This window comes from Procambarus clarkii, chromosome 63 (genome assembly GCF_040958095.1).
Source record: "Procambarus clarkii isolate CNS0578487 chromosome 63, FALCON_Pclarkii_2.0, whole genome shotgun sequence".
In the NCBI taxonomy this organism is placed as follows: Eukaryota; Metazoa; Arthropoda; class Malacostraca; order Decapoda; family Cambaridae; genus Procambarus; species Procambarus clarkii.
Genome location: NC_091212.1, coordinates 31616955 through 31643831, shown reverse-complemented (window position 1 = coordinate 31643831; position 26877 = coordinate 31616955). Strand labels below are relative to the sequence as shown.

At 41.6% G+C, this 26877-nt stretch overlaps 1 protein-coding gene across 2 annotated transcripts in view; it reads left to right on the top strand.

Annotated features, from left to right (window-relative positions):
- Positions 1-26877, top strand: part of LOC123769568 (uncharacterized) — a 270062-nt gene that overhangs the window by 166987 nt on the left and 76198 nt on the right. Inside the window, exon 6 of one of the 2 annotated variants that reach the window (XM_069308840.1) lies at positions 2598-2864. The exons of the other annotated variant lie outside the window; for it this stretch is intronic. Coding sequence (XP_069164941.1) covers positions 2598-2654 — 57 coding nt within the window. The 3' untranslated portion in view covers positions 2655-2864. Of the gene's footprint in view, positions 1-2597; positions 2865-26877 lie in introns of those variants that run through there. 2 annotated transcript variants of the gene reach the window in all.

Genomic DNA, 26877 nt, shown 5'->3' with positions numbered 1-26877 from the left:
GCACGAAGACCTTGTAAAGAAACCCCTGGAACGAGTGAAGATACGATAGACTTTAAGGCAAGCAGGGGATGGTTTGAAAAATTTTGAAGAAGTGGTATCCATAGTGTTGCGAGGCATGGGGAGGCTGCCAGCTCAGACAAACCAGCGGCTGAAAGATTTATTGAAGAATTTTAAGAGTTTGCAGAGGCTGAGGGATACCTACCACAAAAGGTGTTTGTGATGAAACAAGACTGTTCTGGAAAAGATTGCCTAACAGGACATATGTTACCCAGGAGGAGAAGTCATTGCCCGGACACAAGCCTATGAAAGATAGGTTTACTCTTGTGCTGTGTTCAAATGCGAGTGGCAATTTGAAAATTAAACCCTTGCTTGTGTATCATTCTGAAAATCCAAGGGTTTTCAAACAGTTAAAAGTGCAGAAAACCCAAATGTGTGTCATGTGGAGGGCATGGGTCACTAGAATTTTGTTTCAGAGTGGGTGACTGAGGTGGTTTGCCCTGCCATAGAAAAATATCTGCAGGAGAAACATTTGCCACTCAAAGCCCTGCTTCTCCTCGACAATGCTCCTGCTCGTCCTCCAGGCTTGGAAGATGATTTGTTGCCCAGATACAATAAATTCCTCACAGTTAAATTCCTTCCTCCTAACACCACTCCTCTAATTCAGCCTATGGACCAGAAAATCATAGCGAATTTTAAGAAACTTTATGAAAGGGCACTTTTCCGGAAATGTTTTGAAGTGACTGAAGCCACAAACCTCACCCTCAAAGAGTTTTGGAAAGATCATTTTAACATTTGTAATGCTTTAAACTCATTGACAAAGCTTGGCAAGAAGTGACTCAAGGAACATAGATCTCTGGCTGGAGAAAATTGTGGCCTGAATGTGTGATAGAACTAGACTTTGAGGGGTTTGAGCCTGTGAATGATGTGCCTATTGTTGAGGAAATCATTACTCTGGGCCGGCAAATTGGCTTGGAATTGGATGGTGCTGATGTGGAGGAGTTGGTGGAAGAACACAACGAAGAACTGACCACCGAAGAACTCCAAGCCCTTCAAAAGGAACAGAAAGAAGACACAGCTGAGGATGTTTCTCCAGTGGAGGAGGAAGAGGCAGCAGCAAATGTCCCTTCCACAACCATTAAGAAGTGGTGTCAGATGTGAGAAGAAATGCAAACTTTTATTGAAAAGACTCACCCAGAGAAAGCTGTAGTAGGCCGTTGCATTAATCTTTTCAATGACAATGTGATTCCTCACTACAGACAAATGTTGCGAAGAAGGAAAAAATAATCATCAATGGACCGCTTTGTTGTGAGAAAATCGAGCAGTGAGCCACAACCAGGACCTAGTGGTATGCAAGCAAAACGTGCCAGAGAATGCATTCCAGAGAGGTCCTCACTGCCTGATGTTATAATGGAAGAAGACTTCCCTTCCAAACAGTAACACCTCTCCTCCTTTCCCCTCCTCACCATCTTCCATATGCCAACAGCAGTCATCAGCAAGGGTAAGTAATAATTTGAACATAGTTTTGTAGTGTAGATTTAGATGAATTAGGAATAAAATTTAGTTTGAAGTGAGGTTTTTGGGTAGTCAGGAATGGATTATTTCATTTCCCATTATATCTTATTTGGAAATTCGCTGCGGTTTACGAGTTTTTGGATTACGAGCTGTCTCCAGGAACGGATTAAACTCTTAAAAGGAGGTACCCCTGTACATCAATATACGTAATTTGCTCTATTACCACTTTATATTAAAATCATAATTATGCAAATTCAAATTGTCATTATATTCCAGTCATTAGATTGCCATTGTATTCCTATCATTAGATTGCCATTATAGTGCCATTACATTCCTGTCATTAGATATATTTTTTAGTCAAGATGAATGTTCTGCTGTCTAGTTTTAAATTTATTGCCAATTCTACGTTTAGGACTTGAAAAAAATGCTCGTGTGTGGTAGTGGCTTTAAAAGAATGTACCACATAATCACCAACAAGTTTACCTACACAGCCCAATGTATCTCCTTGTATATATACATTAATATATTTTGGGTCTGAAATACTGCACCTCCTAAGTAACTTTTGTAATGTTGACTCTTGTTGGTGTATGGAATGAGTGTGTGAGGAGTGTGGGGGTGGGGTGGGGTAAGGAGGAGTAGTGTTTGGAAGGGAAGTTCCCTTCCATTATAACATCAGGCAGTGATGACTTCTCTGGGGGTACTCTCTCTCTGTTACGTTTTGCAGGCATACCACTATGACCTAGTGTTTACTTTTTTTTTTTATTCTGTTTTGCCTGAAATGTTTGCATATTTAATAGCTTTATTTAATATGCAAGCCCTGTGCCTTCACATTTGCCTTTGTATAAACTTGTAATTTTATGTATGCATATTTTATGAATTAAATAATTATTCTTATTACTACTATGGCTGATCCATTGTATACATACTACTAATATATTTGAATCAATCTTCCATACTCTGTTAAATCCATCTGTTTGTACAGTAAACCAAAATTAGATTTTTACTAAATTTACTTCTAAAATGTTTTGATTCAATTTAATCAATATTGATTTTAACTGTCCATCATAATGAAAACTTTATTGCAGAACTCATCTAAGATCCTGGGAATTCTGCAAAGTAAATTGGGTCATAAAGTGCAGTAACACAATGGTCTACATCCTCAGCTAGCCATCGAGGGATCCTGGCTCACTCCACGGGTGGGGAGGAATGATTGGGCATGTTTCCTTAAACCTAACAGTCAAAATGTGCCTGGAAGTCTCATATTATATCAGTTAAAGTTTAATTTGTAATGGAAAAATTATATTTATATTTTTGTTCATCTTAGTATTTATTAAAAGGTCTTTGTTTACAAATCACCTTTCTTAATTTATCCTGCAGGAGCAATTAGCATTTTGACTGTTATTTAAAATTTTAAAGGAAAGAATATTATTAGATTAGCCCTTCAGAGACTTAACTGATTTACCTGAGGGTCACTACCACTAGTCGCCTCGACGAGGACAGGAAGCCGGTGGCTTGTTGAATGTCCCCCCCCCCCCCCCATTTGCCTTTATAATCTTTTCCAGTTTGGTTTTGAAATTTAAAAATAGTCTTGTCATTTATGGCCTTGGTGGGAAGGCTGTTCCTTGTTTAAAATATTTTTATATTTCACCCACAGGCTGTTTAAAACTCTGTGGGTAAAAAAGCATCTCCTGTTCTCGGTTTTATATTGTGGCTTGTTGAGCTTGAAAACTCTGTGGGTGAAAAAGCATCTCCTGTTCTCAGTTTTATATTGTGGCTTGTTGAGCTTGAAACTGTTGCTCCTTGTTTTTGTCACCTTAGACATTTTAAAGAAATTTTCTAGATCAACATCCAGCAAATTGTTCAGTATTTGAAAAGTTCTATGAGATCTGCCCTGTCATGCCTGGTTTGCAGTGTTGTTACCCATGTGGCCCTCAACCGTTCCAGATATTAGAGATGACTTGACTCTGGAATGATTTTTGTTGCCTGGTGTTGCACTTTCTCCAGAGCAGCTATGTCCTTCTGATCTGAAGATGTGATCTCCATGCTTCGATACAGTAATCCAAATGGGGCCACACCAGAGATTTATACAATTGAATCACTACCCTCCTTTCCCTAAAGTCAAAAGTATGGTTGATTATTCCAAGGTTTGGTTAGCTTCTTTGACTGCTGCTCCTACCTGTTGTGCAACTTTCAGTGAGTGGTGGCTTTTGATTCCACGGTTCTTTTCATCATCAATCTGCAGGAATGCAATATTATTCATTAGGTAGTGGTGGTGTGGGTTGCTATACCCCATGCAAGGTCTTGCATTTGTCAATATTAAAAAGCAATTGACAGTCTTCTGACCATTTGTGGAGTTCTTGTAAATCTCTTTGTAAGGCTCCAGTATCATTAATATTTCCTACTTTACCATATATCTTTGTGTATCTGCAAATTTGATGATGTGATTTGTAATATTCTTGTCTATGTCATTGATATAAATAACAGAGTTGGCCCCAAAATGGATTCCCTGAGGTACCCACTCCCCACTTTTCTCCAGTCAGATTCGGACCCATTTATTACAACCCTTTTTTAAAAAATTGTTTTATTCACTCCAACATTCTACCATTTATTCCATGAGTCAGTAATTTCCTTGACAGTCTTTCATGTGGTACATGCCTAAATTATTGGGATCGTCTCAAAGCTCTCCAAATGTACTCACTAGAAAGGAGACAAGAGAGATATCAAATAATATACACGTGGAAAATACTGGAGGACCAGGTCCCAAATCTACACAGTAAAATAACATATTGGAGGGAACGATATGGAAGAAAATGCAGAATAGAACCAATGAAGAGCAGGCGTGCCATAAGCACAATCAGAGAACACTGTATAAACATCAGAGGTCCACGGTTATTCAACATCCTTCCAGCGAATATTAGAAATATTGCTGGAACAGCCGTTGACATCATTAAGAGAGAACTAGATAATTTTCTCCAAGGAGTGCCGGACCAACCGGGCTGTGGTGGATATGTGGGTCTGCAGGCCGCTTCAAGCAACAGCCTGGTGGACCAAGCTCTCACAAGTCAAGCTTGGCTTTGGGCCAGGCTTGGGGAGTAGAAGAACTCCCAAAATCCCATCAAGCAGGTACCTTATCAAAGGCTTTAGCAAAATCCATGTATACTACATCCACCAAAAGTCCCTTATCTGTGAAGCTGGTTACTGTTTCCAAAAATGTGAGCAGGTTTGTAAGGTAGGATCTATTTTTAACAAACCCATGTGTCGATTTTACAAAATTGTTCACTGAAAGATGGTGAATGCTTCCCTCCCTTATGATTCTCTCCATGAGCTTGCGGATGTGTTATGTCAAGTTGATTGGATGGTAATTTTCTGCCAAGCTCTTTCTGCCTTTTTTGAAAATGGGGGTGACATTTACATATTTCTAATCTAGAGGGATTTGTCCAGATCTTGGTCTGGAGGTTTCATGAAAAGTAATATCAGCGGTAGGCATAGTTCTTCGTCCAGTTCCTTTATAACTTTGGATTGGATACCATTCACACCTGGAGCTTTTGGGTCTTTTAGTTTGCCATTGTTCTTCCTGATTATGTTGCATGTTATGGGTGTTTCCCTAAATTCATTCTCATCACTACCTTTAAACATTTGTGCAGGTGATGGGATGTCCTCTAACCTTTGTAGTGTGAACACCGATGTACAATATTAATTCGGTGTCTTTGCTGCCCTTTAATCGTTCATTATAACTTGGTTAGTCTCATCTTTTAACCCTTAAACTGTGCAACATTTCATATGACATGTTGAGTAACTGACGCAAAAGTGCGCACCACTTCATATGACGTTTTGGAGTACCGCGCAAGATTTAAACGGCCCGCGGCTACACGGGATTCACATCAGCTTCCTCATGGCTCTTGTAAACAGATGCCATTTTTTTATATCGTGGGCAACATTCCCGGGTGTGAAAGTCTTGGTACTGAATGAGCAACCAAGGCTGGCACATGCAGCAAGAGCTGACAGCACTGCTGTTCAGCTTGTGACCACAGCATCACCTAAAAATGTAAAAAATATCTGTAACTGGTATTATTTAGCAATGATAGTATTACAGAAGACCCCCTGACTGTGATAAAAATTACCAGGATTCTGATAATAGCAGGATTGTTGTGATAATTTGCGCTGTGCATAGTGTTGAGGGAGGGAGGGCTGTCGAATCTGTGTGGCCACTTGTTATTGTCTGCACTCATAATACCGGCTTAGTGGTTCGGTATGGTGAAAACAAATGTAGATAATTATATATAACGTGTATATATAGTGTAATAACAGCAAAAGGATTGTTGGGAGAAGACATTTTGGTGAAGGAGGTGGCATCATCTGCATGATTTGTCATTTATTTATTTATTTAATTAATTAATTAATTTATATACAAGAAAGTAAATTGGATTCATGAGAGTACAAAGACTTGAAGTTTAACATTCTTGTAAAGCCACAAGCACACATAGCATTTTGGGCAGATCCTTAATCTAACACATAATCTTAAGAAGGTAATTTCTAGAAAAATTAAAAAAAAAAAATTACAGGTACATTGTAAGAAAGTACAAAAACACATTGCAAGAAGGTACAAAAATGCATTGCAAGAAAGTACAAAAAATACATTCTATAAAAATGCTGTGTAAGGGTGGCCACTATGCTCTTTGGGCACTATACCAGCTAAGTTGAACAGTTATGGTGAACAAAACATGTAGATAGTTATATATAATGTGTGTATATAGTGTAATAACACCACAAATGGTATACTTGATGGAGGAATGTTAGTGCATCTGGCCATGAACCAGTGAGGGAGGGAGCATCTGGCCATGAACCAGTGAGGGAGGGAGCATCTGGCCATGAACCAGTGAGGGAGGGAGCATCTGGCCATGAACCAGTGAGGGAGGGAGCATCTGGCCATGAACCAGTGAGGGAGGGAGCATCAGCTGTGTGTGGCCACCTGTTACTCTCTCCACTCAACATACCAGCTTAGTGATTCGCTATGGTGAACAAAACATGCAGAAATGTATATATAACCTGTGTATATAGTGTAATAACAGCAAAATTATTTGTTTATTGTTTTATAAACATAATAATTGTATCACTAATATGATAACAATACTTTTGAGTATAGCGATGATTCACACATTTTATTATATAAATATATCACACTACACACTATTGAATAATATTACTACAAAAAAAAATAGAAAAAATCAGACATTGAAATAATTAGGTAATATCTTTGTGGCAACTCCTGCTTGACAGCTCAGCCTTCGCTGAGTAATTTCAGAGAGCAAGCTCTCTGGCTTGACAGAGCAAGTGCCGCCTCCAGCACTTGCTCTGTCAACGCCTCTTTTTTTTTGCCAGACTTCCCCGCCCTATTGCAGCCAAAATATGCCACCTACGATTTTTTTATTATTTTTTCCAGTGATTAGGGAATACAAATGAACACTTTTCTAGGACGAAATAATTGTTTGTGCCTGTGGGGTGTTGAAAGTCAAATAGCCCAGAGCAGCTTAGGGGTTAAGGGTCCTACTGAGTCCTTTGTTCTGGTTTTACTTCTTATATAGGCGTAGAATGCTTTTGGATCTTCATGTTTTGGGCAGTCAAGTTTAGTGCCCTTGTGAATAACTCATATTCTGTGTTGTCCATTGTGGATTTGTACGTTCTCCAGAGGTTCTGCTTAGTTGTCAATGCTCTTTTTACGCCCTGTATCGTCCAACTAGTTCCCTTTCTTTTCTTTCTCCTCTTTGGCACATATTTTTGAACGAATTCTGTGATGACCTTCTTGAAATTTTGCTATGTTTCCCAATAAGATCCCTCTAGATGTTTTGTAGTTCATCTCCCATTCCTTGATAGTCTCCTCGATGGTAATCTAGAAATTCATCATCTCTGACTTTGTGGTCAGACTTCCCTGATAAGGTTATTCCTTGCAGTTCAGCCTTTATACACTAAATAGATCTTGGTTTTCAAGTGGGTCATGGGGTACAAACAGCTTCCGAACAAGTCAGAATCTGTAACAGAGTATAAGCTGGATAAGTTTCGACTTAGGAGGGCTGTAGGGAACTACTCATGGAGAGAATCATTCACCATCTAGCAATGAACAATCTGATAAAATCAGTGCAACTTGGTTTTGTTAAAAATAAATTGTCCTTTACAAACCTGAGAAGAGGCAAAGAGAATTGGTTACATAACGTTAATAAGGTACTAGTTTTTAATTTCTTTTCTGGGGGAAAATTAAAAAAAAAATTGTTTTCTTTTCTTTCCTCCTACGGCTCCCCGGAGCTATCCATGGCTGATATGGATACCTTAACTATTTTGCATCTATCGATGTGGGTGGAGTTCTAGGCCTACCCGGGACCCGAGCCGGAACCTGGCCCCCTCACAGAGGCACGAGGAGCAATGGCCCATAGAAATGCACATGTGATTTGGAGCATTCTATATCTGCCATCGACCGGGACAGGCACCCAGAAAGGTAAGCGCCTCAAAACAAACCCCCTATTCTGGTTAACAACAAAAATCGTCAAACAAGTGGACAGAACTCCCCAAAACAAAAGGGAGCAAATAAGCATGACATCACACGAGCCACGCCACATATCTGCGCAGCTCCCTCACTTCCCGGGCGGGGGTAAGGGGAGCCCCAGACTCTCGTGCCGGCGATCCTCACCCCAGTTCCTCAGCTGATGGGATCATGCATTGTCGTGTGGCTCCAGTTCCAGTCTTCTCTCAGTGCTGTTACTTGTTTTCAGTGTTCTTAAGATATGGGCACCACACAACCGCTGCATATTCTAGCTTTGGCCTAACAAAAGTTGTGAACAATTTCTTTAGTATTTTACCATCCATGTATTTAAAAGCAATTCTGAAGTTAGAAAGTGTAGAAATAAAATAAGTGTAGCATAGGCTCCTCGCACAATGTTCATTATGTGGTTCTCAGGTGACAGTTTTCTGTCTAGAACCACCCCTGGATCCCTTTCTTTCTCAGAATTCTTAAAGATTTCTCACATAATTTATAGGTTGTGTGGGGTCTGTGTTCTATTCCACATTCCATAACATGCCATTTATTCACATTAAATTCCATTTTCCAAGTGTTGCTCCATATACTTATTTTGTCCAGGTCTTCTTGAAGGGCATGACAATCATCTAGGTTTCTTATCTTCCCTATTATCTTAGCATCATCAGCAAACATGTTCATATAATTCTGTATTCCAACTGGTAGATCGTTTATGTAGACAATGAACATTAAACCAGTTTAAACCAGCTTAAACTCAACCAGTTTAAGATAAAAACTATACACTACCTAATAAATTCCCTGTAACCCACCTCACTCCTTTATTGTCAACCCATGTCTGTTATTTTATTTTATTATTATTATTATTATTTTTTTAATCAACACTGTTTGTCAACCTATTGTATTTGTGCTGCTTTTTCAGTCATGTTCCCCCTTTTTTTATCTTTATTTGTATTTGTTTTCAACACTTTTTATTCTTTATGCTCAATTAGTATTAAGTTCTAGATATTAATGTTTTTCTTGCCCGAAACGCATTGCGTAATAGTGGCTTTAGGCATTGTATGTACTAGCTCTATCTATATATCAATCCATTAATGTAACATCACTTGTATGTATGTACCTTACCTGAATAAACATATTTATTTATTTATTTATTTATTACTGGTGCAAGAACTGAACCCTGTGGTACTCCACTCGTGACATTCCTCCAATCCGATAAACTGCCTCTGATTACAGCCCTCATTTTTCTGTCTGTCAGGAAATTTTTCATTCATGTTAGAAGCTTACCTGTCACCCCTCCAATATGTTCCAATTTCCAGAACAACGTCTTATGTGGAACTCTGTCAAAAGCCTTTTTTAGGTCCAGATAGATGCAGTCAACCCAATCATCTCTTTCCTGAAAAATCTCTGTGGCTCGATCATAGAAACTGAGTAAGTTCGTTGCACAGGATCTTCCAGAGCGAAAAACCATATTGTCTGTCTGATATTATATAGTTTTTCTCCAGGTGTTCTACCCATTTACTTTAAATTATTTTTTTAACATTTTGACTATGACACTTGTCAATGATACAGGTCAATAATTAAGGGGGTCTTCCCTGCTGCCACTTTTGTAGATTGGAACTATGTTAGCCTTTTTCCACACATCAGCTACAACTCCTGTAAACAGGAATGCCTTAAAAATCAGTTGAAGTGGAATGCTGAGCTCAGGTACACATTCTCTCAGAACCCATGGTGAAACTCCATCTGGACCAACTGCTTTGTTCTTACTTAGATCCTTGAGCATTCTTTTCGTTTCGTCTCTAGACACCTCTATGTGCTCTATGTTGTTCTCTGGAATTCTTATTGTGTCTGGTTCCCTGAAGATTTCATTTTGTACAAATACACTTTGGAACTTTTCGTTTAATGTTTCACGCATTTCCTTTTCATTTTCCATGAATCTATTTCCCATTTTCAACTTCTGACTATTATCCTTTACCTGCAATTTGTTGTTTATGAATTTATAGAATAGACCTGGTTCTGTTTTACATTTGTCTGCAATACCTTTTTAAAAAAAAAATTCTGCTCTCTCCTCAATGCCGTGTAGTTGTTTAGTGCGAGTTTGAGAGTTGCTCTGTTCCTTTGTCTCAGGGCAACACTCAGTTTTTGCCTCCATCATGCTGCCTGTTGATTCGGTGACACATTCGACCCTGAGTTCTGCAAGGTTTGTTGCTTGTTTGTGGCCCCAATCACCCAATCTGCTGATGACATTCTTCGGGTGCAGGCAACTCACACGTTGTTGGATAGGTTGTTGCAACGTGCTAGTTTAGTTGCTTCCCTGAATGCCCCAAGGCTGCCCCGTTTTGCTTCTCAGGACCCGGACTTAGGGGTGTTGGTTTCACTGGCCTTGGTTCAGTCCACACCCCCTCGTTCTTCCCCTGCTGTGGTTCGTTAGGTCCTTTCCCCTCTTCCCTGCTTCCGGCTCCTAGGCATCTGTGGGCTTCGGGGTCGGGGCAGGGTTTCAAGGTTTGAGACTGGCATTTTCGGGGGTTTCCCCTTCTGGGGTTGCATCGGTGACATTCGAGTCTTTTCCTCCAACCATAGCTCCGGAGTCTGACCAATGGGCCCACTCTCTTCCTGGAATTTTGGCTGCCCCGGCTTTTTCTTGTGGGGCCGAGCCTTTGGAGGATGACTTTCCCCCGGGGCGTGACGTGGTGGTTCCCGGGGTGGGGGAGGTGCCAATTTAGGGGCTTTGGGCCCCGTTGGGCCCCGCCTGAGTTTTCCGACCTTCTGAGCGGGGCTTACTGTTACAAGGAGTGGAGTTTTCCTTTCCCCCCTCTGCATATGAGTTGCTTTTGGGCATTTGCCCCTCCTGGGGTTCGGTTCCATGTACCTTCCGGTCCATCGGCTCCGTCCTTCTGTGGGGCATTTTCATCACTTTCCCACCTTTACTCTCTGGGACCTGTGTTCTGCATCATGCTGCAATCATTTTCTGTTGTCTCAGGTCCTGCATGTCCATTGGCCATGGATGCTATAGGGTGCCTCTGTGCCTCCGTGATTTTATGCTTGTTGGTCTTGGTTTTCGAAGGTTCGAGTATGTCTGGTGCCTTCCGGTGGGGCTTACCTCCAGTCCTTCCTAGGACTAGTTGGTACTCTTCTGCCCTTTTTCTAATCTTTCAATGCTGTTCCCGATTTTTAATTGTCACCTCTTTCCGTCCTTTGACTCGACATTACTAATTATGGTTCCATTTTTCTTGTTGGCACCCTCCCTGGGGGTCAAGTGGTGCAGCCCGGACTTCATGTGTCCTGCACATGCGCCGTGGGTGTTTGTTTTGTTTTGGTCGTGAACATGTGCCGGTGTTCAGCGCACTTCCTGGCAGGTTATTCACTGCTCTCACTCATCTTATCTCTCCAGTTATCACCCCCCTGGTTATTGGGGTCATTCTGGGTTATATATGGGGGACACACACAGTTATTTCTCTACTTATGGGTGGTGAGTGGCTAGGAGTAGCACATCCTCCGTCTCTCCATCTCTCCACTACACCTGATCTCCTGCATAAGCATCTCTGGACATGCTCTACTAGTGATGCTCCCAGACTCTTACACGGCAATGCTGTGTCATGACCCAACAGTGCTTCTGCTCTACAGGTGAGATTATACGGTCTGGTGACTTTGTCAGCCGGAACACTTCTTCGCCCGTCGTTCAATGCCTGGCTGCACCTTTTATATTTTCCGAACCATAATGATGTCTGACCCACGTAGCAGTGGTTTCGGCCCGTGTGTTGCGTTTCCGCTGTGGTCGCCCAGGTTGACATCGGCGAGCACTGGTTTTCACGTTCAGCATTTCCCCATTGTATTGATATCCCCATGGTGCAGTGGTACGACATTGCCCTAGCCTAACCTGTCAATTCCTAACTTTGGCTTTTTGGTTTAATGAGTTGTCAAGAGGTTTTCCACAATATTCTTGGGGCGTTTCCCGCTTTTGCCTTGCATAACCATTGTGGGGCACGGAGCGTGGGTTGCACCAGTTGACATTCTGGTCGGATTTTGACATGGGGTTCGACCATATGTACATTACATATACACATACCTATGCTTTATTTATTTATTAACCAATGTGGTGTTTGTGTGTTACTGAGGAAGTCTTGGTTGTAGGGTTGATATAAAGTCATTGCTTAGTTACTGACTTTAATACGTATATAAACAATTACATGACTAGTAGCTACCAAGATTGGCAGGCCTCCTGTACGCTCTGTTTACCTTCTCTCTGGCGTCCGCTCCGCCACACATAGAAAATGGATGGTACCATTTTCTGTGAACATGACATCCCTTAATATACTAGAAGGTACATTGGGTTTGTGAGGATACATAGCATGGTATTTACAATCTTGTAAAGCCACTAGTACGCGCAGCATTTCGGGCAGGTCCTTAATCTAACAGATAATATAAGTAGGTAAATTCTAGCAGAATTAATAAAATGATAAGATATATTGCAAGAAAAAAAATAAGATGCGAGAGATTAGTAGGTATATTAAAGCACATTGGTAGCTCTGATTGATTGCATTGACAGCTTGATTGGTAATTTAAACAAAGATTAATAGCATCATACAGCAAATTGATAGCACATATAAGAAGACATCAATGATCACAATGGTAAAGTTGTTTGGATTAGGTTCAAAAAGATTGGGAGATTGGGTAGCACTAGATGCAGTGCAAGTTTAACGGAACAAGGTAGAAACTATGAAGATAAAATTAGGTACTTTTTAGTTTTGTTTTGAATGAGGCAAAAGTTTGACAGAGTTTCAATTCATTAGGGAGTGAGTTACATAGACTAGGTCCCTTTATTTGCATAGAGTGTTTACACAGATTAAGTTTGACTCTGGGTATATCAAAGAGATATTTAATTCTGGTGTGGTGATATTGGGTCCTATTGCATCAATCCAGGAAGAGTTTCAGAGCAGGGTTTGTATTTAAGAACAGGGTTTTGTAAATGTAGTTGACACAAGAGAATGTGTGGAGTGAGTTTATGTTTAGTATGTTTAGGGATTTAAACAAGGGGGCTGAGTGCTGTCTGAAAGCAGAATTTGTTATTATCCTGATAACAGATTTTTGCTGGATGATGATGGACTTGAGGTGGTTTGCAGTGGTTGAACCCCATGCACAGATGCAGTACCATAATTAAGATAGGGATAGATTAGTGCATAATATAGTGAGATGAGGCACTCCAAAGGTTATTGGTTGAGTGGGAGAGGTTATATCATTGATGGCTACACATTGGTGTCTATCACTAAGATAGGATTGGATATAGTCCAGGGCATGGCCTTGGATTCCATAATGATGGAGTTTACGTAACAGGTAGTTGTGATTAACAGTATCAAAAGCCTTTCTCAGGTCAATGAAGAGTCTAATCGGGAACAAATCTTTGTCAAGGGCTGAGTAAATTATATCAAGGAAACAAATAATTGCATCGTTGGTAATCTTTTGGGAGCAGAAGCCAAACTGACAGGGGCCGAGTGTCGAATTTTACGAGGTAGAAGTAGAGCTGTTTATAGAGAATTTTTTCAAATATTTTTGATAGTACGAGTAGGTTTGATATTGGTCTATAATGTCTGCCGGATTGCCTCCTTTATGAACTGGCGTTATTCCTGCTTTTTTAAGGATATCAGGGAAGGTATGACACTAGGGATTTGTTGAACAGCAGAGCTATGGGTGGCACAAGGGCATGGGAGGCACTCTTGTATACAATGGAAGGGATTTCACTGATGTTCACAGCTTTGGTTTTTAGCGAGTTTATGATGGACACAATATCTGTCGGGCTAATGGGTGAAAGGAGAAGAGAGTTTGGATAGCTGCCTGAGAGATATGTGTTGATGTGTCTGAGTCTGTGGGATTTTACTGGCAAGGTTAGCACCAACCAATGAAAAGAAGCTATTAATAATTATACTCATTTGCCATTTCTAAACTAAAATCAGTGGATGGTGTATAGCCATCCTAGAGAGTTTTATCTGGTTGTGGGAGTGTTGTTTAGTTCCTAGGATATTAGAGACGGTTTTCCATGTGTTTTTCATGTTGCCTTTTGTTTCTTTGAATATATTATCATAATAAGAAAGTTTAGCTTTTCTTATGATACTGGTAAGCACTGATAGTACTTTAACTACTTCCTTTGTAACCAGGCCAATCCTAAATTTATTTTCATATCCATGTTTTTTGTTGATTGATTGGAATGTGCCACTTGTGAGCCACGGATTGTTTATTCTTTTGTCAGTTACTTGTTTGGATAGGAGGGGACAATGAGTGTTGTAGAGGCTTAGAGTTTTGGAGAGAAAGAGGTTAGTTAGCTAATGAGTTTATAACCTGTGTATTATTGAATTCAGATTCCCAGATAATATTGTGAAGTGCATTTGAGAGGTTGCCTATAGCTACTTCACTGTGTAGCCTGAATTTGAGTGTCTTGCTTTTTATATATATATATATACTGTCTCCACTCGATCATCCGGACTATATGGGAAGGACCCCCAGCCGGATTATCACATTTTTCGGATAATGGTACTTTTTCACCTACGAGTCCAAAAGTGACCATTTCCAACTATTTTTATACTACAAACAACATAATTTGAATTGCCTTGCCACATACAATTATTAAATATTCAACTAGAAACCTCAACTTACCTTGTTGGTGTTCGTCTTCTTGATTGATGCCACACATCTTGAAGTTAAAAATTCTTAACAATTTATGTAACCTATACTAACACAACACTAAAATTAACACTTAAAATTACTGTACAGTTCATTAAGCTAAGTTAGTTTTGACTGCCAGCTGCTGAAGCCTCACTGGTTGAGGGCATTTGGGTTGCCTGTGAGGCCTCACTTGTTGAAGGTGCTTGCTTGCACCTCACTTGTTGAAGCGCTTGCATGCCCTCACTTGTTGAAGGCGCTTGGCTTGCCTGTGACGCCTCACTTGTTAAAGGCGCTTGCTTGCGCCTCACTTGTTGAAAGCGCTTGGCTTGCCTGTGGCGCCTCACTTGTTGAAAGCGCTTAGCTTGCCTATAATGCCTCACTTGTTGAAGGAGCTTGGCTTGCCTGTGGCGCCTCACTTGTTGAAGGCGCTTGGCTGCCTGTGACGCCTCACTGTTTGAACAACACGTAACTTGTCTTTAATTGCTAGGACAATCTTCTTCCTCTTAACACTTCCAGAACGATTGATGCTGCTATCAGACATATTCTTGGCCAAAAATGTTCATAATTACTATGAAAATTAAGAAAGTTATTTAAAAAAATATTTCACTAATGGCGCAACACTGTGAGGCCGCACTGGTTGAGGCGTATAACTGTGACTTGTCTTTAATTGTTAGGACAACTTTCTTCCTCTTAACACCTCCAGAACGATTGATGCTGCTACCAGACATAGTCTTGGCCAAAAATGTTCAAAGTTACTATGAAAATAAAAAAGTTATTTAAAAAAATATTTCACTAATGGCGCAGCACTGTGTATAACACGAGGGATGGACGCACATGGGTTGACCAGTGTTGGACAGGTCCACTTGGGGCAGCCATAGCGTTACGTAGGCCGCCAGGAGGAAAAAAATTCACAATATTTTTGAAGGAAACTTCAGCCTGTGCACAATGCTTTTAGGAAACTTATTTATTTGTTATTACATAATTACTAGTAGTTATTTTATTTGTTTTTGGCTATGATTAATTGTTCTAAAATTAAAATTAATGGTAATTCCTGTACCCAGGTAGTCCCTCCTGACGCACCCCTCCCACCCTCCCAACACCACCCACCCACCCCACCCCCACCTACACCATGCGCCTCGAGTCTCGGGCAGACGGGATTAATACCGTATGGCCTGCCTCATGTTTTCATATACGGACAAAGGCACGATTATCTGGGGGACTGACCGGATAGTGTAATTTCTGCAGAAAACCTGCTTTAATCCGGTCCCTGTGGCTATTTTGGCCGGATATTGTGATAACTTTATCTGTTCACGATTTTGGCCGTATAAGGGCGTTTTTCGGATGTTCGAATCCCGGATAATCGCTGGGTTACAGGGGTACCTCGGTTTAAGAGTTTAATCCGTTCCTGGAGACGGCTCGTATTCCGAAGCTAATTTCTCCATAAGAAATAATGGGAAATGAATTAATCTGTTCCTGACTACCCCAAAAACCCCATATCAAACTAAATTTTTATACCTAATTCATCTAAATAAACCTACAAAACTATGTTCAAGTTATTACTTACTTTGCTGTTGAATGCTGTAGGCGTATGGAAGATGGTGAGGCAGAGAGGAGATAATGTTTGGAAGGGGAGTCCCCTTCTATTATCACATCAGGAAGTGAGGACCTTTCTGGTGTGCACTCCCTGGCACGTTTTATCTGAGTGCCACTAGGTCCTGGTTGTGGCTCACTGCTCGATTTTCTCACCACAAATCTGTCCATGGAAGCTTGCTTTTCCCTTCTTTGCAAGCTGTCTCTGTAGTAAGGCATCACATTGTCATTGAAAAGATTAAGGCAACGGCCTACTACAGTTTTCTCTGGGTGAGTCTTTTCAACAATTGTTTGAATCTCTTCCCACATCTGACACACCTTCCTAATTTCTGCAGAAGGGACATTTGCTACTGCCTCATCCTCCTCCACTGTAGAATCATCAGCTGTGTTGTCTTGCTGTTCCTGTTGAAGGGCTTGGAGTTCTTTGGTGGTCAGTTCTTCGTTGTGTTCTTCCACCAACTCCTCCACATCATCATCATCATCCAATTCCAAGCCCATTTGCCGGCCCGAAGTAACAATTTTGTCAACAATAGGTGCATCATTTACAGGCTCAAACCCCTCAAAGTCTAGTTCTCTCACACATTCAGGCCACAATTTTCTCCAGCCAGAGATCAGGGTTCTTTGAGTCACTTCTTGCCAGGCTTTGTCAACGAGTTTTAAAGCACTATAAATGTTAAAATGGTGTTTCCAGAACTCTTTGAGGGTGAGGTTTGTGGCTTCAGTCACTTCAAAACATTTCCGGAAAAGTGCCCTTTCATAAAGTTTCTTAAAATTCGCTATGATTTTCTGGTCCATTGACTGAATTAGAGGAGTGGTGTTAGGAGGAAGGATTTTAACTGTGAGGAATTTATTGTATCTGGGCAACAAATCATCTTCCAAGCCTGGAGGATGAGCAGGAGTATTGTCGAGGAGAAGCACGGCTTTGAGTGGCAAATGTTTCTCCTGCAGATATTTTTCTATGGCAGGGCACAGCACTTCATTCACCCACTCCGAAAAAATAAGCCTAGTCACCCATGCTTTTTTATTAGCCTTCCATATCACACACAAATGGGTTTTCTGCACTTTATACTGTTTGAAAACCCTTGGATTTTCAGAATGATACACTAGCAAGGGTTTAATTTTCAAATCACCACTTGCATTTGAACACAGCACAAGCGTAAACCTATCTTTCATAGGCTTGTGTCTGGGCAAGGATTTTTCCTCCTTGGTAATGTATGTCCTCTTAGGCATTCTTTTCCAAAACAGTCCTGTTTCATCACAATTAAACACTTGTTGCGGTAGGTATCCCTCAGCCTCTGCAAACTCTTTAAATTCCTCAATAACTCGTCCAGCGGCTGGTTTGTCTGAGCTGGCTGCCTCCCCATGCCTTGTAACACTATGGATACCACTTCTTCTAAATTTTTCAAACCAGCCCCTGCTTGCCTTAAACTCTTTCGTATCTGCATCACTCGTTGCAGAGGTTTTCTTTAGAAGGTCTTCGTGCAATACCCTGGCTTTCTCACAAATGATGGCCTCCGAAACACTATCACCTCTTAACTCCTTGTTGTGTATCCAAATTAATAACTTTTCCACTTCAAGTATTTGTGGTCTTTGGTTCGTTATTGTTCTTACTCCTTTTGCCACTTTAGCACCCATAATCTCATTTTTCTTCTTAAGTATAGTGCATATTGTTGATGTGGCTTTGTTGTACTGCCTACAAAGTTCAACAACACATGTACCATTCTCATGCTTCCGAATGATCTCTTGTTTCTCCTCTATTGTCATCCTCACATGGGCTTTCTTGCCTTGATCTTTACCACTGGCTTTCTTGGGACCAATGGTGAGATATATAACAACAAATTGTATAGTCAAATGACCTAAAATCCAACAAAACACTGAAAATCCGGGTGAAGAATTGATGTCGGATAGTCACTGGGCACGAGACAATGGTAAACTGAGGGGCGGAGGGGCGACGATCGCCGAACCACCACGCGCTAGGTCGCCCTGAATGTGTATCAACAAACTTGCGTTCCGAGGTAACCCTCGCCTTCCGAGACACATTCTGCGAGGAAATCCTGCTCGCATTCCGAAAAACTCGCATACAGGGACACTCGTGGAAGGAGATGTACCATCAGTACTGGATCTAGTATTCACCAGGAAAGAAGAAGAGATATTTGATATCCAGTACCTTCCTCCCTTGGGAAAGAGTGATCACGTCCTGTTAGACATTGATTATGCTTTAAGTTATCATCTAGAAGAAAATGGGGACATTGAAACAGTTGATAAACTCGATTTAAGGAGAGGACACTATGGGGAACTTCAAAAAAATTTTAATGAGTGTAATTGGACAGAATTGTTGCTAGGCAGGGAAGTAAATGAAATGTATGCCAAATTTTTAAAAATATACGAGGAAGGCACACAAACATTCGTACCAAAACAGAGGTGCAGGGACAGAAAACAGGATTGGTTCGACAGAAATTGTGAGAGGGCAAGAGACCAAAAGACACAAAAATGGAATCAGTATAGGAAGAGGCCAAACCCTCAAACATACCAGCGATACAAAGATGCGAGAAACAACTATACGGCAGTAAGGAGAGAGGCAGAAAGAAATTTTGAAAAGGGGATAGCGGATAAATGTAAAACAGAACCGGGCCTATTCTACAAATTCATAAACAACAAATTGCAGGTAAAGGATAATATCCAGAGGTTGAAAATGGGAAACAGATTCACGGAAAATGAAAAGGAAATGTGTGAAACATTAAATGAAAAGTTCCAAAGTGTGTTTGTACAAAATGAAATCTTCAGAGAACCAGACACAATGGGAATTCCAGAGCACAACATAGAGCGGATAGAGGTGTCTAGAGATGAAGTGGAAAATATGCTCAAGGAGCTCAGTAAGAACAAAGCAGTTGGTCCAGATGGAGTTTCACCATGGGTTCTGAGAGAATGTGCATCTGAGCTCAGCATTCCAATTCACCTGATCTTTCAGGCATCCCTGTCTACAGGAATCGTAGCAGACGTGTGGAAACAGGCTAACATAGTTCCAATCTACAAAAATGGCAGCAGGGAAGACCCCCTCAATTATAGACCTGTATCATTGACAAGTGTAATAGTGAAAGTATTGGAAAAACTAATGAAAACTAAATGGGTAGAACACCTTTAGAGAAATGATATAATATCAGACAGACAGTATGGTTTTCGATCTGGAAGATCCTGTGTATCGAATTTACTCAGTTTCTATGATCGAGCCACAGAGATATTACAGGAAAGAGATGGTTGGGTTGACTGCATCTATCTGGACCTAAAAAAGGCTTTCGACAGAGTTCCACATAAGAGGTTGTTCTGGAAACTGGAAAATATTGGAGGGGTGACAGGTAAGCTTCTATCATGGAAGAAAAATTTTCTGACTGATAGAAAAATGAGGGCAGTAATCAGAGGCAATGTATCGGAATGGAGAAATGTCACAAGTGGAGTACCACAGGGTTCAGTTCTTGCACCAGTGATGTTTATTGTGTACATAAATGATCTACCAGTTGGTATACAGAATTATATGAACATGTTTGCTGATGATGCTAAGATAATAGGAAGGATAAGAAATTTAGATGACTGTCATGCCCTTCAAGAAGACCTGGACAAAATAAGTATATGGAGCACCACTTGGCAAATGGAATTTAATGTTAATAAATGTCATGTTATGGAATGTGGAATAGGAGAACATAGACCCCACACAACCTATATATTATGTGAGAAATCTTTAAAGAATTCTGATAAAGAAAGAGATCTAGGAGTGGTTCTAGATAGAAAACTATCACCTGAGGACCACATAAAGAATATTGTGCAAGGAGCCTATGCAATGCTTTCTAACTTCAGAATTGTATTTAAATACATGGATGGCGATATACTAAAGAAATTGTTCATGACTTTTGTTAGGCCAAAGCTAGAATATGCAGCTGTTGTGTGGTGCCCATATCTTAAGAAGCACATCAACAAACTGGAAAAGGTGCAAAGACATGCTACTAAGTGGCTCCCAGAACTGAAGGGCAAGAGCTACAAGGAGAGGTTAGAAGCATTAAATATGCCAAAACTAGAAGACAGAAGAAAAAGAGGTGACATGATCACTACGTACAAAATAGTAACAGGAATTGATAAAATCGACAGGGAAGACTTCCTGAGACCTGGAACTTCAAGAACAAGAGGTCATAGATTTAAACTAGCTAAACACAGATGCCGAAGAAATATAAGAAAATTCACCTTCACAAATAGAGTGGTAGACGGTTGGAACAAGTTAAGTGAGAAGGTGGTGGAGGCCAAGACCGTCAGCAGTTTCAAAGCGTTATATGACAAAGAGTGCTGGGAAGACGGGACACCACGAGCGTAGCTCTCATCCTGTAACTACACTTAGGTAATTACTCGTGTTCCAAGGTACCACTGTGTGTGTGTGTGTGTGTGTGTGTGTGTGTGTGTGTGTGTGTGTGTGTGTGTGTGTGTGTATGTATGTATGTATGTATGTATATATATATATATATATATATATATATATTATTAAATATGACCGAAAAAGTAAGATTAATAATTCTAACACGAATTTTCTCGATCTTTCATACGTTTCTTTTCACTGTTGGTGGTAATTCAAAAATCAATTCTCCAAAATTCATTTTTATTTCTAGTCTGACGCGACACTTGAGGGCGTTTCGTAAAACTTATTACATTTTCAAAGACTTTAGTTTACACATACTCAACTGAATAGAACTTACACATCTTCGATTTGTTTATATCTACATTTGAGTGAGGTGGATGGGGTGAGGTGGTATTAATAGGGTATTAAATTCCTAAACACAAGACAGAACACGAAACAATGGGTATTGAATGGAAGTGATTGTAGAAAGCCTATTGGTCCATATTTCTTAATGCTTCTATATTGGAGCGGAGTCTTGAGGTGGGTAGAATATAGTTGTGCATTAATTGGCTGTTAATTGCTGGTGTTGACTTCTTGATGTGTAGTGCCTCGCAGACGTCAAGCCACCTGCTATCGCTGTATCTATCGATGATTTCTGTGTTGTTTACTAGGATTTCTCTGGCGATGGTTGTGGGAAGAGATTATATGTTCCTTAATGGAGCCCTGTTGCTTATGCATCGTTAAACGCCTAGAAAGAGATGTTGTTGTCTTGCCTATATACTGTTTTTTTGGAGCTTACAGTCCCCAAGAGGGCATTTGAAGGCATAGACGACGTTGGTCTCTTTTAAAGCATTCTGCTTTGTGTCTGGAGAGTTTCTCATGAGTAGGCTGGCCGTTTTTCTGGTTTTATAGTAAATCGTCAGTTATATCCTCTGAATTTTGTCTGTAGGGATAATGTTTCTATTAACAATATCTTTCAGGACCCTTTCCTCCGTTTTATGAGCTGTGGAAAAGAAGTTCCTGTAAAATAGTCTAATAGGGGGTATAGGTGTTGTGTTGTCTCTTCAGAGGTTGCATGGCGTTTCACTTTCCTTCTTATGATGTCTTCGACGAAAGCATTGGAGAAGCCGTTGTTGACTAGGACCTGCCTTACCCTATAGAGTTCTTCGTCGACTTGCTTCCATTCTGAGCTGTGGCTGAGAGCACGGTCGACATATGCGTTAACAACACTCCTCTTGTACCTGTCTGGGCAGTCGCTGTTGGCATTTAGGCACATTCCTATGTTCGTTTCCTTAGTGTAGACTGCAGTGTGGAAACCTCCGCTCTTTTCCATGACTGTTACATCTAGAAAGGGCAGCTTCCCATAATTTTCCATCTCGTAAGTGAAACGCAGCACGGAACTCTGCTCAAATGCCTCCTTCAGCTCCTGCAGATGTCTGACATCAGGTACCTGTGTAAAAATGTCATCAACATACCTGCAGTATATGGCCGGTTTCAAGTTCATGTCGACTAAGACTTTTTGCTCGATGGTACCCATGTAGAAGTTTGCAAACAGGACACCTAGGGGAGAACCCATGGCGACCCCATCTACTTGCTTATACATGTGCCCATCCGGGCTCAAGAAGGGCACACGTGAGGAACACAAAAGGGGGTGAGTTTTCATTCGCATATAGTCCTGGGGACCATTCAGGCTTGTTCGCATTTGTGTTCCTCACGTGTGCCCCAAAGAATGAGGTGATTTGGTGAAATGCTATGCCCAAGATTACCATCCGAGTTGCCGTCGGGGAAGTGGCTCAAATAGCCTCGGCTATCACTTCCTTTTGACGGCCGTGATGGTCAAGTGGATTAAGGCGCCCTGTAGTTACCAGTTGCGTTGCTCCTGGGAGTATGGGTTCGAGTCACTTCTGGGGTGTGAGTTTTCATTCGCATATAGTCCTGGGGACCATTCAGGCTTGTTCGCATTTGTGTTCCTCACGTGTGCCCAAAAGAATGAGGTGATTTGGTGAAATGCTATGCCCAAGATTACCATCTGAGTTGCCGTCGGGGAAGTGGCTCCAATAGCCTCTGCTATCACTTCCTTTTGACGGCCGTGATGGTCAAGTGGATTAAGGCGCCCTGTAGTTACCAGTTGCGTTGCTCCTGGGAGTATGGGTTCGAGTCACTTCTGGGGTGTGAGTTTTCATTCGCATATAGTCCTGGGGACCATTCAGGCTTGTTCGCATTTGTGTTCCTCACGTGTGCCCCAAAGAATGAGGTGATTTGGTGAAATGCTATGCCCAAGATTACCATCCGAGTTGCCGTCGGGGAAGTGGCTCCAATAGCCTCTGCTATCACTTCCTTTTGACGGCCGTGATGGTCAAGTGGATTAAGGCGCCCTGTAGTTACCAGTTGCGTTGCTCCTGGGAGTATGGGTTCGAGTCACTTCTGGGGTGTGAGTTTTCATTCGCATATAGTCCTGGGGACCATTCAGGCTTGTTCGCATTTGTGTTCCTCACGTGTGCCCCAAAGAATGAGGTGATTTGGTGAAATGCTATGCCCAAGATTACCATCCGAGTTGCCGTCGGGGAAGTGGCTCCAATAGCCTCGGCTATCACTTCCTTTTGACGGCCGTGATGGTCAAGTGGATTAAGGCGCCCTGTAGTTACCAGTTGCGTTGCTCCTGGGAGTATGGGTTCGAGTCACTTCTGGGGTGTGAGTTTTCATTCGCATATAGTCCTGGGGACCATTCAGGCTTGTTCGCATTTGTGTTCCTCACGTGTGTCCCAAAGAATCAGGTGATTTGGTGAAATGCTATGCCCAAGATTACCATCCGAGTTGCCGTCGGGGAAGTGGCTCAAATAGCCTCGGCTATCACTTCCTTTTGACGGCCGTGATGGTCAAGTGGATTAAGGCGCCCTGTAGTTACCAGTTGCGTTGCTCCTGGGAGTATGGGTTCGAGTCACTTCTGGGGTGTGAGTTTTCATTCGCATATAGTCCTGGGGACCATTCAGGCTTGTTCGCATTTGTGTTCCTCACGTGTGCCCCAAAGAATGAGGTGATTTGGTGAAATGCTATGCCCAAGATTACCATCCGAGTTGCCGTCGGGGAAGTGGCTCAAATAGCCTCGGCTATCACTTCCTTTTGACGGCCGTGATGGTCAAGTGGATTAAGGCGCCCTGTAGTTACCAGTTGCGTTGCTCCTGGGAGTATGGGTTCGAGTCACTTCTGGGGTGTGAGTTTTCATTCGCATATAGTCCTGGGGATATATATATATATATGTATATATATATATATATATATATATATATATATATATATATATATATATATATATATATATATATTTGTTAGTATATTTTGGTAGCAGTCTTTCCTGTAGACATATATTATTAAATATGACCGAAAAAGTAAGATTAATAATTCTAACACGAATTTTCTCAATCTTTCGTACATTACGCTTCACTGTTGGAGGTAAATCAAAAATCACTTCTCCAAAATTCATTTTTATTTCTAGTCTGACGCGACACGGGCGCGTTTCATAAAACTTATTACATTTTCAAAGACTTCACAAATACACAACTGATTAGAACTTACGTCTCTCTGATATTATATCTACATTTGAGTGAGGTGGGAAGGGTGATGTGGCATTAACACAAGACAGAACAGGAGGGGATATTAATAGGGTATTAAAAGTATCAACACAAGACAGAACAGAAACAATGGGTATTGAATAGAAGTGTTTGTAGAAAGCCTATTGGTCCATATTTCTTGATGCTTCTATATTGGAGCGGAGTCTTGAGGTGGGTAGAATATAGTTGTGCAATAATTGGCTGTTGATTGCTGGTGTTGACTTCTTGATGTGTAGTGCCTCGCAAACGTCAAGCCGCCTGCTATCGCTGTATCTATCGATGATTTCTGTGTTGTTTACTTGGATTTCTCTGGCGATGGTTTGGTTATGGGAAGAGATTATATGTTCCTTAATGGAGCCCTGTTGCTTATGCATCGTTAAACGCCTAGAAAGAGATGTTGTTGTCTTGCCTATATACTGGGTTTTTTGGAGCTTACAGTCCCCAAGTGGGCATTTGAAGGCATAGACGACGTTAGTCTCTTTTAAAGCGTTCTGTTTTGTGTCTGGAGAGTTTCTCATGAGTAGGCTGGCCGTTTTTCTGGTTTTATAGTAAATCGTCAGTTGTATCCTCTGATTTTTGTCTGTAGGGATAACGTTTCTATTAACAATATCTTTCAGGACCCTTTCCTCCGTTTTATGAGCTGTGGAAAAGAAGTTCCTGTAAAATAGTCTAATAGGGGGTATAGGTGTTGTGTTAGTTGTCTCTTCAGAGGTTGCATGGCTTTTCACTTTCCTTCTTATGATGTCTTCGATGAAACCATTGGAGAAGCCGTTATTGACTAGGACCTGCCTTACCCTACAGAGTTCTTCGTCGACTTGCTTCCATTCTGAGCTGTGGCTGAGAGCACGGTCGACGTATGCGTTAACAACACTCCTCTTGTACCTGTCGGGGCAGTCGCTGTTGGCATTTAGGCACATTCCTATGTTTGTTTCCTTAGTGTAGACTGCAGTGTGGAAACCTCCGCCCTTTTCCATGACTGTTACATCTAGAAAAGGCAGCTTCCCATCCTTTTCCGTCTCGTAAGTAAAACGCAGCACGGAACTCTGCTCAAATGCCTCCTTCAGCTCCTGCAGATGTCTGACATCAGGTACCTGTGTAAAAATGTCGTCAACATACCTGCAGTATATGGCCGGTTTCAAGTTCATGTCGACTAAGACTTTTTGCTCGATGGTACCCATGTAGAAGTTTGCAAACAGGACACCTAGGGGAGAACCCATGGCGACCCCATCTACTTGCTTATACATGTGCCCATCCGGGCTCAAGAAGGGTGCCTCTTTAGTACAAGCTTGGAGTAGTTTCCTCAGAATACTTTCTGGCATGTCAAGAGGAGTACAGGCTGGATCACGATACACTCTGTCGGCTATCATTCCGATTGTCTCGTCCACAGGTACGTTGGTAAACAGCGATTCTACGTCCAACGAGGCTCTTATCCCTGTGGCCCGTGTGCCCCGCAGTAAGTCCACAAATTCCTTTGGAGACTTCAGGCTGAAGGCGCAAGGAACATAAGGAGTCAGCAGGCCGTTGAGTCGCTTCGCCAGTCTGTACGTGGGTGTGGGTGTCTGGCTAATGATTGGCCGAAGTGGGTTTCCAGGCTTGTGCGTCTTGACATTTCCATACGCATATCCAGGTTTATATTCCCCAATGATCTTTGGCAGGTGGAGTCCGGATTTCTTGGCGTTCACAGTTTCGATCAGTTTGTTGACCTTTGCTTTTAATTCGGCTGTAGTGTCCTTCGTTACCCTTTGGAACTTAGTTTGGTCAGAGAGTATGATGTTCATTTTCGCCAGATATTCGTCTTTTTTAAGAATGACATATATTGGCGACTTGTCACCTCTCCTGACAACTATCTCCTTGTTCTCACGAAGGCTTTTAGCTGCCGCTTTAAGCTCGGGGGACAGCTAAAAGCCTTCGTGAGAACAAGGAGATAGTTGTCAGGAGAGGTGACAAGTCGCCAATATATGTCATTCTTAAAAAAGACGAATATCTGGCGAAAATGAACATCATACTCTTAGACCAAACTAAGTTCCAAAGGGTAACGAAGGACACTACAGCCGAATTAAAAGCAAAGGTCAACAAACTGATCGAAACTGTGAACGCCAAGAAATCCGGACTCCACCTGCCAAAGATCATTGGGGAATATAAACCTGGATATGCGTATGGAAATGTCAAGACGCACAAGCCTGGAAACCCACTTCGGCCAATCATTAGCCAGATACCCACACCCACGTACAGACTGGCGAAGCGACTCAACGGCCTGCTGACTCCTTATGTTCCTTGCGCCTTCAGCCTGAAGTCTCCAAAGGAATTTGTGGACTTACTGCGGGGCACACGGGCCACAGGGATAAGAGCCTCGTTGGACGTAGAATCGCTGTTTACCAACGTACCTGTGGACGAGACAATCGGAATGATAGCCGACAGAGTGTATCGTGATCCAGCCTGTACTTCTCTTGACATGCCAGAAAGTATTCTGAGGAAACTACTCCAAGCTTGTACTAAAGAGGCACCCTTCTTGAGCCCGGATGGGCACATGTATAAGCAAGTAGATGGGGTCGCCATGGGTTCTCCCCTAGGTGTCCTGTTTGCAAACTTCTACATGGGTACCATCGAGCAAAAAGTCT